This window comes from Diospyros lotus, chromosome 2 (assembly GCF_014633365.1).
Source record: "Diospyros lotus cultivar Yz01 chromosome 2, ASM1463336v1, whole genome shotgun sequence".
NCBI lineage: Eukaryota > Viridiplantae > Streptophyta > Magnoliopsida > Ericales > Ebenaceae > Diospyros > Diospyros lotus.
The window spans coordinates 33839039-33854574 of NC_068339.1; the positions used below are offsets into that span (position 1 = coordinate 33839039).

The 15536-nt window shown below is 36.1% G+C and overlaps 1 protein-coding gene across 2 annotated transcripts; it reads right to left on the bottom strand.

Moving 5' to 3' along the window:
• Window positions 1-7228: 7228 nt before the first annotated feature.
• Window positions 7229-15334, bottom strand: LOC127793718 (uncharacterized). 2 transcript variants are annotated; one of them, XR_008021487.1, is made up of 8 exons: window positions 15001-15334; window positions 14023-14091; window positions 12252-12356; window positions 10573-10828; window positions 9735-9812; window positions 8925-9073; window positions 8670-8773; window positions 7229-8373 (listed from the first exon to the last, which is right to left on the bottom strand). XR_008021487.1 is itself a non-coding variant. In XM_052324409.1 (7 exons), exons 2-6 carry the CDS (start codon window positions 14059-14061, stop codon window positions 8937-8939), a joined length of 615 nt encoding a protein of 204 aa, XP_052180369.1. In that variant the 5' UTR covers window positions 14062-14091; window positions 15001-15334; the 3' UTR covers window positions 8390-8773; window positions 8925-8936. The 2 variants fall into 2 exon arrangements, 1 of the variants encoding a protein (XP_052180369.1); XM_052324409.1 differs by lacking the exon at window positions 7229-8373 and having other exon boundaries at window positions 8390-8773.
• Between the last annotated feature and the right edge of the window lie 202 nt (window positions 15335-15536).

A 15536-nucleotide genomic window follows, 5' to 3' on the forward strand; every position in this document is an offset into this window, starting at 1 on the left:
CTCATTTAGAACCCCACCCTGACTTGGAAGCTTAAGCTTGTGTGTGCACGTACGTGCATGTTTGGATACCATTTCATAAAATGGATGGATTTGTACTAAAATATTTAATTGTATTTTATTAGTAAGGCTTAATGCATTTTTTAATCCCTGAATAAATCAAAAAAAAAAGCTTTAAGAATATTAACTAAATTGTGGTTATTATTTATTGCTGGACAAAATAATTTTATACACTTTTAGTCTTTACCTTAACCAACGTTAATTTTGCCTCGTCACATTGACACGTCACTCATAATATTCATATATGCTGTCTATATTTTTATAAAAATAAAAAAAAAGTCTCCACAGTTGGGCTTCCCGACTACGGCCATGGGGAGGTTGGGTTCCTTGACCCAGTCGTGATTGGGATTGGGAACCCAGCAGTGGGGCGGCTAGCCGCCATGGCCATCAATTGTTGGGGGTCGGGGAACCCCAGAACCTTGGTCCCCGACCCCCAGTCGTTCCTCGACTGTTGAGGGTCGGGGAGCCCAGGTTTCCTTGACCCCAAACGGTCGGGGGACAGATCTGGGCAAGAGAGAGAGAGAGGGGGGCATCTGTGTGTTTGTGTGTGGGTTTGGTCGAACTTACCAGTTTGGTCGAAGACTCGATTTGGTGGAGATAAAGCTTGGTCAACAGTTGCCCAGATCTAGAAGAGATGAAGCTCTGTCAGTGGTCGAGAGAGAGAGAATGAGGAGGAGATTGGGCAGGTGGTGCAAGGAATAGGAGCAGAAACAAGAGGCAGCGACGGTTGGTGGCTGAAATCACGAGTTGCAAATTTGAGAACAAGAAGCGAGGTTGACAATCAAATGGTAAGCGTCCGAGGCAACCGGTAATAGCTAAATCGACGAAGAGCACAGAGGCAAGAACGGTCCAGAATGAGGAGAGAGGGAAAATGGGGGAAGAAGGGCTACCCATGATAGCTGGCAGCCATGGCTGGGTGTGTGTATATATGTGGTGACATAGCAGTGCTGACAAGAATAATATGAATGACATGTCAGTGATGTGACAGTGTGACGAGACAAAATTAACGTCTTAGTTAATGCCGGTTAAGTCAATAACTAAAAGTGTATAAAATTATTTTGTCTAGAGATGAATAGTGAGCACAATTTAATTGATATCCTTAAAGCCATTTTTTTATTAGTCCAAGGACTAAAGAATGCATTAAGCCTATTAATAACAAATACTTATATATATATATATATGTAGACATATTTGTTAAAATATTTACATATACATATATGATAACAAATGCACATGTACTTACATATGTATACATGTATACCTTACGTATAAATGCATGTCTATATGCACACGTCTATATGTATATATTTTTAATTGCATACATGTTTGTATATATAAAACATATGTACGTATATAAATGTATATACATATATTCATATACACATTCATACATATATGTATTATATTTATAGGCTAAAGGCATAATTAGCCCCCTCACCTTTTATCATTTAACCATTTAGTCCCTTAACTTAAACAAGAACCTATTAGGTCCCTCTACTTCCAATTTTGAACCTATTATGTACCTCAACTACTAATTTTGTAACAACTTCATACCTTAGTGCAACAAGTATTGCGCATGAGTTACACCCGCGGTCTGATGTGGGCCCCACATTGACCAAGCCAATGAGAGCATGTAATGTGTCTCGATCTGCAAGAGAGGAAGAGGTTGGTGGCCACCGCCGGCAGATAGTCGCCTGAAACGACAGAGAGAGAGCGAGCAGGACCGATAGAGAGAGAGAGAGAGGCAGAGAGAGGAAGAAGATGACTGCCCGCCCGCCCACTAACCTTAATCGATGCCATTGCCGGCCCCCCGAGCCAAATCAACGTCTACGCCCCCCTCCCCGACGCCATAGCCGGCCACCCACACGAGGAAGGTGAGCGAGTGAGCGACCGCTCGCCTCCCATGCCGTCAGCTCAGATCTGCCCGCCCCACGCCTCTCACACCGCTAACGACCACCGACAGAGAAAGAGCGAGAGAGAGGCAGTGAGCGACAAGTGGCTGGCGAGAAGGAAAAAAGAAGAAGATGATGGTTCTACGGCGATCGCTGGCGACGAGAAGGAAAGAAAAAGAAGATGGTGTTATGGTGGTCGCTGGCGACGAGAAGAGAGGAAGAAGAAGATGAAAAAGGAAGAAAAAGATGGGTCTGCGGTGGTCGCTGGTGACGAGAAGGAAGGAAGAAGAAGATGAAGGTGTTGCGTGCACCTCAATCACGTGTGTAACATACGCGCTAACCCAAGTATTTATCTGTTTCAAAATTGGAAGTTGGGGGACCTAATAGGTTCTTGTTTAAGTTAAGGGCGCTAAATAGTTAAATGATAAAAGATGAGGAGGCTGATTATGTCTTTAACCTATATTTATATACGTTTATGTATATGTATTGTGTCATATGTGTATAAATATTATAATTTTCATATTTTTTTTTTATAATGATTAGAATAATTGAATTTTAAATATCATTTTTAACAGTTATCTATTTCAAATGATAATCCTATCACCCAAATGTAACTTAACATCATTTGTAATCATCTATTCTTTTCAAACAAAAGATCATCCTCCATATCTAAATTGATATTTTTGATACTTTCTTATGATAACTTTATCTCTAAGTTTAATAAATTTTTATTTTTACTAGGACAATATTCCACTTGTTCACTTTTCAATTCTCTAACAGTGTTTCTATATACTTTGGGTTTACCCTTAACCCCATTCACCAAGATAATATCATTTGTAAATAATATGCAATAAAATAATTTTTTCTTGAATGTGCTTGGTGAGTTCTTCTATGGCAAAAGAAAGGAGATAAAACCTTAATTTATATCATTGATGTAATCATATTATAATTAAACGATATAGAGGATTACAATGGCCACCATGAGATTCGTCTTAATTGTAAAATATATATATATATATATCTTTGTTTTGAAAATCCCAATGCCCTTCTAATGAGGGGGAGGGGGAAATTAAATAACTCATGAAGGGGGCAAAAGTGTGAATAGGAAAAGAATAAGGACCCCACAGTAAAACAGTAAGGAATAAGGAATAGTCACTGACTTAGTCGTTTATAAATAGAAGGAAAGAAGAGCTGGGAAAAAGGACTACGAAAAAGCGATCATAGGAGAGAAGATTCAACAATTGAAGAAATAAAATTGCAAGGTCAAATGTGAATCGAACATGTTGTACTGACTCAAATTCCATAATTAATTGGTGCCCAACGTAGGACTTTTGAATTTCTTGCATGTACAATTTTTCAAAAATTGTTTTGAGTAAAAATATAAGGTCTAAGAAAAATTGTTAAAATAATTGATAGAACAGAGGAAAATAGGAATTTGATAAAAGACATGGAGGTAGAATTGAACGTTTTAATTGAATCATGCACGTTGTAGGAGTAAATTTCAGAGATGCATGAAACTTTGAAGTCTATGATGGAAATGCAATATGAGTTGCTTGCAAATTTGAAATGCTATAATGAAAAAAGTGAAAATTTTAGAGCATGAAAAGAATCAACAAACTATTGAGTGAGATAGAGACCACGTAAATGAAAAGCTCCCATTATAAGAGTTCGAGGAACATGAGTGACATGAGGAAGATCAAGAAAAAGAAAAACAACGCAAGAGCGAATTTAAAAATGATTATGAGCAGAGAAGATATTGTCATCGTTGAAAGAACTGTATTGATAGATAGCTTCAACATCTTCAAAAGGATGCAATCCATTGAGTAAAAGATAAGTTCAACAAGAAAAAACAAGAAATTCAAATGTTATTGTTGATCAAGGAAGCTATCATAAGCTATTGAGAATCATGGAAGAAAACTTCAGGAAGAGTAGAGAAAATTTGGTTATTCATATTTTATAACTAAGCCTTTTGCTTATAACATCCTAATGGATTAATATCCATTAAGGTTCAACTTTCATCCTCTAGAAAGTTGTTTTGGCATGGATAATTTCATAGCTCATGTTACTAGATAGAAGTTGACAATGGATTATAAGAGGCCAATAGAAACACTTTTTTGTTGAGGATTTCCGCAAACCTTGTAGAAAAGTGTCAAAGATTGTTTCAATAATTTGAAACTTAGGAGTATTTCGAGCTTTAAGTAGTTAGCTAAAAAGTTCATATTAGGGTTTGGATGCCATCCGATGATGAAAAGATCTTGCACCAACTTACTTAGAGTTAAACAAGAAAAAAGTGAATCGTTACCCTATTATATTGAACGATCCTGAATGCTCCAATGGAAGTTAATTATGTGGATGAGAAGGTGGTTACAACCATTTTGATGGGCGAAATCTTGGACTTGAGGCTTTCTACTGATATTTTTTATAAAGTTCCCAAGAGTTTCCCATATGTATATTTGAGAATATAAGGATATATAGGTATGGAGGTCATTTAATGGATAAAAAGAATAGAGATAAGCCAAAAAGAAAGAAGAATGTGCAAATTTCTTCATCATAATATGAGAATGAATACATCGATAGAAGACATAATGACTTTAAAAAATTTAGGTTCATTGAATGATACTACAATAAGCGAAGAATGGGTGACTTAAGGAGGGAGATTCATTTAGTTGAAGAGATGAAAGGATCGAAAGGAAAGTCATTGGGACCCAACTTTATTGTAAATTTCATAGAAAAACAAATCCTTGTATGAAAGAATATAGAGAATTATTTAGAAAAACCAATCAATTGGTGGAACAAAGGTACGATAATAGAAGATATTTGCAAGAGACTAATTATCCCAAGAATTGCCATGGGAGGAAGGGTCATTAAAGGCAAGAGAATAAGATTTATATTGTAATCAAGAGCCACTTGATGGATTGGATGATCTTGTTATGTTTTCTAGTAATTTTGATGATAAAAAAACTTGGTGAATTTAAATTTAGAATTTGAAAATGGTTCATGTTGATTTATGTTTTGAAATTTTCAAATGAAAAATTCTTAGCACAAAGATATTATTTATACTTTATCAAGTCTTACAAAATTTTCTTTAAGGTTCACTCTATGAAAAATGTCTCTATCTCTTGAGAAATACGTGTTCAAAATGTGTTCAATCTTTATCAAAGTTTTCTATTGGAATTCCACTTTGTTATATAAGTAAAAAATGTTGACTTTTCTCTTTAAAATTTTGATTTTTTCACGCCTTTATTTTTGAAAGAATTTGTGAAATTAAATTTTGTTGACTTTCCATTAAAAGAACCATCTCAGTTCAAAAGAGAATGGGGAAAAAAATTTAGCCCAACCCCAATGTTGGCTTTAATACCATGAAACAATAATTTTTGTAGAAGAATTCTCCCATAATCTTGTTCCATCAATAGGTATTACAATATATCAAAATAAGGGTCAATAAGATTCCTTTGTTCTAGGAATACACAAATAGGAAACTTCCAAACATAGAATAGAAGATACCAAATATAAATCATAAAGTTGACCTAAATCTAATCCCATAAAATCAGGATTTATTCTAAAAATTATTCTAGGATCCTAACACCTTTCAATACCCATATCATGTTTGTTAAATGTTTCTTGTACTGGAATTTGCAAAAATATTAGAGTGCAATGTTGTAAGGAAAGATAATATTGAACATTAAATGCGTTCAGAGGAAGTGTGGTTTCACATAAGGACTCTAACATAAGGGCACATTAAAAGAAATTGAAGCATAAGGTATTCAAGGATAACACATTAGAGTTAGAAGAGAAGGAGAAGATTGGGTACACCTAGAGAATGAGGATTGTCTATCTTAACGTCCTTTCTATTTGAGCTTATCTCGTCAATCATTCACACGCTGTCTAAAAATGAAATTCTCAGTATCAAAATTCTCCTCAAATAAATTCTCTCCTTCATCTACTGCCTGATTGGTTGAAACACTATTGTACACATGATGTCTCGAAAAATGTTGGGACTCGGGAAAAATTTCAAGAAAGTTGGTAAAAAGGGTGGTTAAAATTGCAATTTATATATTTCCAAAAGGTGACATGGTAAAGTGTCTCTCAAGTTGAGAAGCAAAGGCAAAGTAAGTCCGAAGAGGAGGAGGAGGAGGACTATCATATTTCATATATATAGAAGCACCTAGTATCCAATTCTCTCCAAAAAGGATAAAGAGTCTTAGAATGATAAGTGGAATACGAGATTGCATTACATGTTGTTACCCATTCGTAAGGTTAAAGTGTAAAGCGATGATCTTTTCAACTCAATCTAGATAAGAACGAACTGATTCCTCAGGACTCGTGACTCTGCGATCTCCAAGAGGTTTTGCCATTGATGGATTAGGAGACATGACTGAGTGGAAAGATGAAATAGGAGATAGTCACGGATGGGAGATGGGGTCTTGTGTATTAGGGAGTTTGAGGTATTAGGAATAATGTCCATGGAAAGGATGAGGATGAAGATAATGAATTGCAGTAAGAAGAAGAAGAAGAAGAAATGGTTGAACAAAGACAATTAGGACGAACCTAATAAAAAAAAAAAGCTCGATTAAAAGGATAAGCAGAATGATACACTCAATCAAAGGAGCTTCAATCGTCCAAAGCTCGAGCAAAAATTCCTACATCAAAAAGAAGCCAAGGGGACTTGAAAAAGCTTTTGACTTGAGCTCTATAAAACAACACAACCAAAAGACTCTCTCCTCTTATCTTTCTATAGAAAGGGATAAGTTGGTTTAGCAAATCTCTCAACAAGAAAATAAGCTCCTGCCTCTCTCCTCAATCTTAGTCGAACTTGAAGAGTGCCTAAACTCAACAATTATCTTACCCACTCCAACAGTCTTCAACAAAAACAAACTTGAAGGTGAGGAACAACTGAAAGATCAACTTCACTAGTTGAAGATAGAAATAAACAAGTCAAATCTAAAAGAACGTTACATTTTTTAGAGAAAAAAGAAAGAACAATCTCAAAACACGAAATCAAAACTCAAAAGGCCATGAAAACAAAACAAAGAAAGCCAATTAAAAGAATTCGAAATCAGAACTCAAAGGCCATGAAAACAAAACAAAGAAAGCCAGCCAATTGAAAGACAGAGAGCCTGTCACTTGCTTAAAAGACAGAATTAACTTTGACAGAACAACTAAAAAAGAGCTGAAGATGAAGAAAGTAAACTCATCTTAGCCCTGAAAACTGCTAGCAAGAAAGAGATGCAATTAGAAATCCAATTCAAAGATGCAATGTTGCTTTCTCTATTCACTCTTCCTAATTTTTGAATAAATAGAACAACCTGGTAGTGGTGGATGTCCAGGCACCCCTAATGGCCATTGAAAGCCACCAGTTAGAAATCGCAAAGGTTTTAATGACAATGGTTGCCACCAGTTAGAAATCGTCTTGAATCATATGCTATTTGTTTCAAGTGAAGCCCGACTAGACTCAAACATCATCAATTAGGTCTCCTTAAGAACTCTGCTCTCAAAGAAGGACAATGAAGGGTCTCAATATCACGTAAACCAATAACAAACCAAAGCAACAAACATCCATAATCAAAATCAAGAAATACAACAAAGAACCAACAACCCCTAAAAGTGAACATATCTGCAGGGGACCAACAAGCCCCAACAATCAAAATTACAAACAAACACCAATAATCAGTGTGAAGCAACAAATCAAAGGAGGGTTGAATGGATCTAAAACACACAAATTGAGATGAACTTGAAATTGATAACTCCCAAAAATCGAAAGAACCGAGTTTACCTTAATGAACCTAATTAAATAGTACAAACCTAGAGGGATAAACCATGAAGAGGCAACATTCAAGGTTTCATTAAGAAAAGGCAATAGAGAGAGTGAAAAGCAATAGTTGAACATCTCAAGACAGAAATCAAGGATGGGGAACCACAAAGGCCATGAATAAGAGAGGAAAACAGGAGGGAAGGTGACAAAGAAGAGATGAGAAAGAGAGAGATAGTGAAAAGCAGTGGTTGAACATCTCAAGGAAGAAACTGAGGATGGGGAACCACAAAGGTCGTGAAAAAGAAAGGAATGAAGAAAGGAAAAGGTGGTTGATATTGTCGTCGTTGCCTTTGCTGCCACAAAAATGAGGGCATGATCGAAAACAAATTAATGGAGTAAGGGTGGTAGTGCAACAAAATTTTGTATAAATGTATAGGGAGGCCATCGTAATTTTCAAAAGCTCAAGCGCATTACCTACCTACATTTAAACCAAAATCCCTTTGCTTTTATTTGATAATAAAGATCTTAGTAACCTTGCATGAGCAAGCAATGTCTCCTTTCTTCAATCAACACTTTCTGCAAGAGGAATAAGGTCCATCGATTCAAAGAAAATTGAGCCGAAATATGTTGTTCCCAAATTCCTTACCCGCCGATCAAATGCATCCCAGTTTCCTGGTGGTTCAAAAATTCACCATAAAAAAGAAGAAAAACATTCAAAGAACATACAAAGATATATCACTCCACTAGAAACAACAATAAAAAGGAAATCATCATCCTAGAGGGCTCCCTCCATCCTGCCTCTTTTTTCAAGTAATTCCAATCCCAGTGGTTGTAATATTATTTCCTTCTTCACAACCAAAAATTGTTTCCTGGCTACTGAACTACTACTGAATGAAGAAGATATCATCAAATATGATGGTGAAAGTAGTGTGTGTGTGTCTATATATATATATATATATATCACCAACCTTCAAGCTAGAAGCCCAGTAGCCGCCAAACCTATGATCGTGCTTGAGGAACACAAAATGCGAACTTTCTGCTTCTAAGTTTGGAACAAGGAAAGCAATTAAACCTGGCCAAAGATGGAAAAATCTTTTTTCTTAGGTTACACATCTATCCTTTGCATTCAGGGAAAAAAAAAACAAAAAAAAAAAGAGAAAAAAAAAAACCCGAGAAAAACACCACCTACAGAGGTTGGGGGGCAAGGGAGTGATTCTACCCACCTAGCAGCTATTCTATTTGCTCCGATGCCCTTCAAGCCTCTCAATTGCAGCACCGACACCACTTTTTGCTTCTTTACTATTGTTGGAGTCTGGATAACCAGCTGATCTCCCTTCATTCGCTTTCTCTATGAGCTTTAACTGCAGCCAACCTGTCATTTTTTGCAAAATTATGACATCTATTTTTTTCTGTTTTTATTTTAGTTTCTACCATGTTGATAGTAATGTAATCTATTAAGAAAAAGGAGACAAGAACACAGTAATATAAAGAGAATAGAAGCAGACATTGTTTGAACACAACTACCCACAAAGTTCACCTTGAAAAATGCAGGCTCAGGCTAAAAAGCCAAAGCAACCAGAAAGCTGACAGTAGAACGATATGCATATAAAAGCCAAAGACAGCTCCATCACACTAAGAGATTTTAATAGGCTGGTTATACAACAAAATCTAGCATAGGTTGCATTAAGTAAGGGGGTTAATCCTGTGGCAAGTTGCTTTGATCACAGACTGGTCTCTAGCCAATATAACTGCACCAACAAATTAGAAATATGTGGTAATTTCTTTATACTACATTTCTGTGCGGTCATGTAACATGGCCAACTTATGCCCCGTTGCTAGTATGCTGATAGAATAAATTGGTCAATACCCAATAATTTCAGTCATCCACTGGAAATCCTAGGATTATTTACCTTACAATGAGAATTACGTGTCATTTCTTTTTTCTTTTTGAGTATTTTAATACACAGGAACAGCTAGTGTCAAATATTATTCAGAACTTAACAAATCCACTAAATAGGGTCCATGAATATTACCGAGAGGGAAGCAAATGGCTGCACCCAAGACTGAACCCAAAGCTACATTCCTTGCCCGCCAAAGGAGTGATCCAGGCACTAAAAACATCAAGAATGAAACATGTTAAAACATAAAGATACTCTGGAACCACCATACAAAAGCTAAAAATTTCTACTGGTAGGAAATATACACCTACTGCCAGATAATCTAGATATTGAAGGTTAGATATCAAATATAAACCTCGATATTTTGGGCAAATATGCAAGTTAGTGGATGGATGACAAAGCCAGTATATCACTTAGGATATGATTTTTTGAAAATTATGGTACAGAAAATTGCCACCCTAAAGTGCAAAATATAGGCACTGAAAGAGAAATTCGTAATTCAACTAAAAGGCCACGAGACCTCATAATAAAGACATTGCTACCTACTCTTTGGACACTTTAATATGGGAAAATGATATAATTTACAGATGTAGGCAATCGAGCAACAGTATCCTCTTAGACCTCAAAGTCACTTATCCACATAATTGAGATTTTTTGTTTAATTTCTTGTTTTATCCATCAGATACAATTCAGAGAAAAAAGAAATTATAGACATGATGTATCTGCAAAGTGAACTTGAGAGGTCATAAGGTCCAAAGCAGGGAAAAATCACTACTGACAAGAAAGTAACCTAGAGAATTACAACATCCAACTGTAGATTGCTTAAACTAAAATACTTTAATGCTCTTACGACATTCAGAACTCAAAAGAGATTATAAAAAGAGACTTCAATAAACAGGTTTATTATAAAGAATTCAACCAAGCTACCAAAAAGGAGAGAGGGTAATTTTCTTTCTGAATATAGAGTTCTTACATATTAAACCAAATGTTGCAGCAGTGGCCGAACCAGCTCCAACAACATTATAGACATCATGTACTCCTCGTTTCTCTGCAAGCAGATTTTGTAAACCATAAAAGGAAGCAGTAAACATTCCAAGGCGCACTCCTCCAACTATAGAGCCACGTGTAACTCTGATAAACCTTTTCTCCATTGCATCCCTCATTAAACGATACTGCTCACGCTTGTCTGGAGTGCTTCCAAGCTTCAACATCACTTCTGCATCCTTGCTCTGTAAGGACATGAAAAAAAATCCTCAAATGATCATTAATCATTAAAGGCAGAAAGCTAACAATAGGTATTCAACAAATGCATTAACCAAACACCAATCAGTTCAAACATCAAGAACTCATTTCACGAGCATCATATGAAACTTTCTTTCCCTCCATTGGGAACAGGAAAACATTGAAAGCTGGGAGAAACAGACTTGAACGGATCATGCAAAACCCGAATATGCTCTGACTTAAACTCCAATATGCATTTACGTTAATTTGTCCATGGTGTACAGTGTTATGTCATCATGAGAAAATAGGATCATTGGTAATGCCCCTTTTTCGGTGCATTATTCTTGAAAATTTAGGAAATATTTTTTTTATAGTTGAATAAAACCACCAATAAACTTCCCATAAGGTACCTTAAATATAAATAAGATAACTAAATCAAAATATAACATGAAATGTGGTAAACATTGAGCCTGAATAACGATTTCACATAGAACTTCAAGCATTGACAAAATTCTATTACATGACCAAAACTCAAGTTCCATAAATACTAGACTTTATTTATGGAACCCGAGTTTTGGATTATGTAATAGAATTTTGTTGACGCCTCAATTTCTATGCAAAATCGTTATTTAGGTTTGATGTTTACCACGTTTCATGTTATACTTTGATTTAGTTGCCTTATTAATATTTAAGGTACCTTATGGGAAATTTATGAAAATTCATTTGCGGTTTTATTCAAAAAAAAAAAAACATTCCCTAAATTTCTGAGAATAATGCATCGAAAACGGGGAATTACTACAATTTTGCTTAAGAAGCAAGAACATGCATTTATTGATAAATGTATCAAGCCTTAGTCATATTTTAGATATCTTTATGGTTTTTTCTACAGTCTTTGAGCCCTCTTCTTCTTGCTTTATTTACCTTCGTGCTTAGCCACTTCTCCATCACTCATGGAGCAACAGGACAACAAGGATTATACAGCCTAATCGGGTAAATCACACCAAAGGTCACAAAACTTTGGTGTTCTTTTCAATTTGGTCACTAAACTTCAATTTTTTTCAAAGTGATAACAAAACTTTAAAATGTTTTGCAATGTGGTCACTAAAGTGATTTTTTAATGATTTCTAAGTGAAATTGCTGACATGGCGATGATGTGGCGCTGACGTGGCAATGATATGGCCATTGCCACGTCAGCAATTTTAGTGAGAAATTATCCAAAAATTACTTTAGTGATCATATTGCAAAACATTTTAAAGTTTTGTTATCACTTTGCAAGGAATTGAAGTTTAGTGACCAAATTGAAAAGGACACAAGTTTTGTGACCTTTAGTATGATTTACCCCAGCCTAATCATATAAAGTGCAAACTCACACATAAAATCTGAAGATTAATTAATATGCATTTAAAGCATATAAGATGATGCAAAACTCACTACAGAAGCAGAAGCCTCCTTGCTACCCCCATATAACATTCCAGCAAATACTCCAATAACTGTTGCAGTGCCCCAGTTAACAGTTCCTGCCATCCTTGGAGTTCCCTAATCAGACACAATATATGATTAGACTATATGCAAAGGCAAATCATGAATGCATTATTTAATTATGAAGTGAGCATTATTGCAGAAAAAATATAAATTCATCCATCTTTTCTTGAATGTAATCAACATGCTAACTTGTCACTAAAAGATAATGATGACATGCAGAACATCCTAAACATAGAGGGAATAAAAGCAAATATTTTGGGAAATATTACTAAAGGTGAAAATATATGGTTTAGCATAATTTGTTTCTTTCTTTTGTTTATCTCCTATTTTTTATTTATTTCTTTTTGCTTAACTTCTAGTTAACCTTGAAGTTACTATGTCCCATTAGAGGCCTAACTAGAGTATGATTAGTTGCCTTTATAAACCTTATGGGATGTAATTTGAGAACAGCTTTGATATTGATTTCATATGTTTGATTGTCTGATCATTTTGTTCTGAATATGTCCTCTGATTCATTATCCAGTAAGCAAGAGACTAAGACCATGATACACAAAGTCACCACCTGTATCCATATCACTGATGGAGCAAATGTGTGGACATTTGATGCAAATCTTCTTTTCCGTTTATAGTCTTTTTTTGGTCAGTGCATAGTGAAATAAACAAAGACAGACCCAATTAAGTAAATCTATCTCCAGGAAAAATCTTATATCAATCCACTAAAAGAAAATAAAGACAAGAATAATACAAGTGAAGGACATTCCATCAGAAATATCCTTCTTCAAAACTGTCTATGGCCCCTTCTAATGTACCTTGACAAATTCTACCTGTGATCAGACTGAATAAGAAAGATTTAGTAACTTTGATAGCAAATATAGAAAAAAAAAAACAGCAAAAAAATAGAAAAAACAAATTAAAGAGATGAAAATGATTTGAGCTTTCCCTCTCATAACTCAAGTTAGGAGGGGCCAAAAGATGAATAGAGATAGATTGCGGATAAAAAGGGTAGGTTACACAACCTGGATTTATCTATCATGCAAAGCCAACTAAAAGGCCATAATGTTGGTCATATCTGTTTGACCTTCTGGAAACTTGATGAATATGTTCCGTGAAAGTTAAGTTTAGGAATAACATGCTAAAAAATGAACTCAAGCATATGTAGACTGTAGGGATTAGATATTTTTTTACGCAAGGAGAAGACATGTTAAAAAGTGATGCAGCACAAGAATCCTGAGGAAAATTCTAATATTTGTTAGGTCAATAAGCAAATGAAATTGTACTGGAACAAAATGCATTATTAATTATATGGCTCACTGAATTGAAGGAACTTTCATTTCTGAACTGGAACCATAGGCAAAAGATAATACGAGAACCACATTTCCCTCCCTCCATCCTCTCTAGCCAACCAGTTGTAGATTAGTCATATTTTTGGGACAAGATAAACATGACAAAGGAACTGCATCTAAAGCATAGCAACCAACATAGACCCAAACCAAATGAACAAAAACAACACAAAAGGCACCCACCTTTATGAATTAAACATCAACAACTAGGGAGCTCACTTGGTTCAATCCTCCTCACTCCACACAATTCACATTAATTTAAAGCATCTTCAAGTAACATATGGAAGCCATCTAATCAAATTACAAAATAAAGCTCGAACTACATATAATTCCAGTATATGTATACACAGAAATGCCAGCTTTAAGTAATAAATTCTTACACTAGAGATGGCTTCTTCAGATTTTTCGGGGGCTTCCATGATTATTATCAAACTCGTGAAAGATCAAACCTGAAAGTTATACAAGAAAGGCTAGAAAACAATTTGTCTGCTTAGGAAAAAAAAAGAAGAAACTGGCTAAGATTAACTTCGTACAACAAACAAGTGAGGAGTCTTACGGATTGTTTAGTTGTGAACATAGTTGCGAAAGGCGTGCCTCAAGCGCAAGGCACAAGGGGTGCTAGCCCCTACGCCTTAGACTCGCCAAGGCAAGGCGGCATTAAAGAGGCACGTGCCTATCTATTGATAGGGTTGCAATCGAACCGAGCTTCATTGAGCTCAAGCTCAACTCGACAAACCTAAGCTCAGGCTCGAGCTCGATTCGAGCCTGAAAGCTCAACTTGAGTTTGAGCTCAGTTAGCTTGAACCGAGCTCAAGCTCGGGCTTGAATTTTTGTTTAAAAAAACTAATAATCAATAAATAATTTTAAATCATACCAACCTGATAAATGATAATCAACAAATATAACATCAACATGATAATCAAGTAATAATAACTTCACAAATTACAATAAACATAATATTATTCACCGTGCAATAAGAAAATCAAGTTACTTGTCTAGTTGTTTTCAAAATACAACATAATCAAAATTACAACAAAGATGTTTTCAATTTAACTTCAAACTAGCTGCTCCAAATATCAACCTAGAATTTGAAATTGCAATATTAAAAGCCATGTAATTTCCTTATTGGATTTTAGAGTGTTGGATTAAAAGCCATGTTCACTGAATTTCACCTAAACAGTAATAAGAACCCATATCTACCAAAACTAAATCCACTCATCCAATGGACTCCAAGAGCCTAGTTTTCCAACACATTATGCATATGGACATGAAAGATAAACAATAGACAAAAACTGAACAATAACCTATTTTATAACAAGAAGCATAGAAAATATTAGCAAGGTATTCAAAAAAATAACCACTAAGAGGAGGCTGAGAGGCGGCGGCGGCAGAGAGGTAAGGGCTGTGTGGCGGCGGCCAGAGGCGGCAGAGAGAGAGGATGCAGCGGCGGGCGGCGGTGGTAGGCGACGGCCCTGCAGCGGCAAGCTTCAGAAAGGGCAACGAAAAGAGGCGGTGAAGAGGGCGGCGGAGAGGGCGACGGCGAGAGGCTTCAGAGAGGTGGCGGCTCTCCTCTTCTCTGAAGCCGGCGGCCAGAGGCTGAGGCAGTGAGAGGCGGCGATATTCTCTCTGAAGCCAGCGACGAGAGGCGCGCGGGGGGAGAGGTTGTGCCGCTGTGGCCCGCAGTGACGGACCCACGTGTGGGCTGTCCTGGGCTGCAGCCCACTATTAAAATTAGTAAAAAAAATTACAATTCACCCGCTGTGCAACTCTACACTTCAAAAAAAAAAAAATAATAATAACCTCCTCTACATAGATTTTCTGAATCCACCCCTAGCTTTGGGTTTCTTTTGTTCTTCCTTTCTCAACACGTAATGAGCCAGTCAATTGAAAGGAC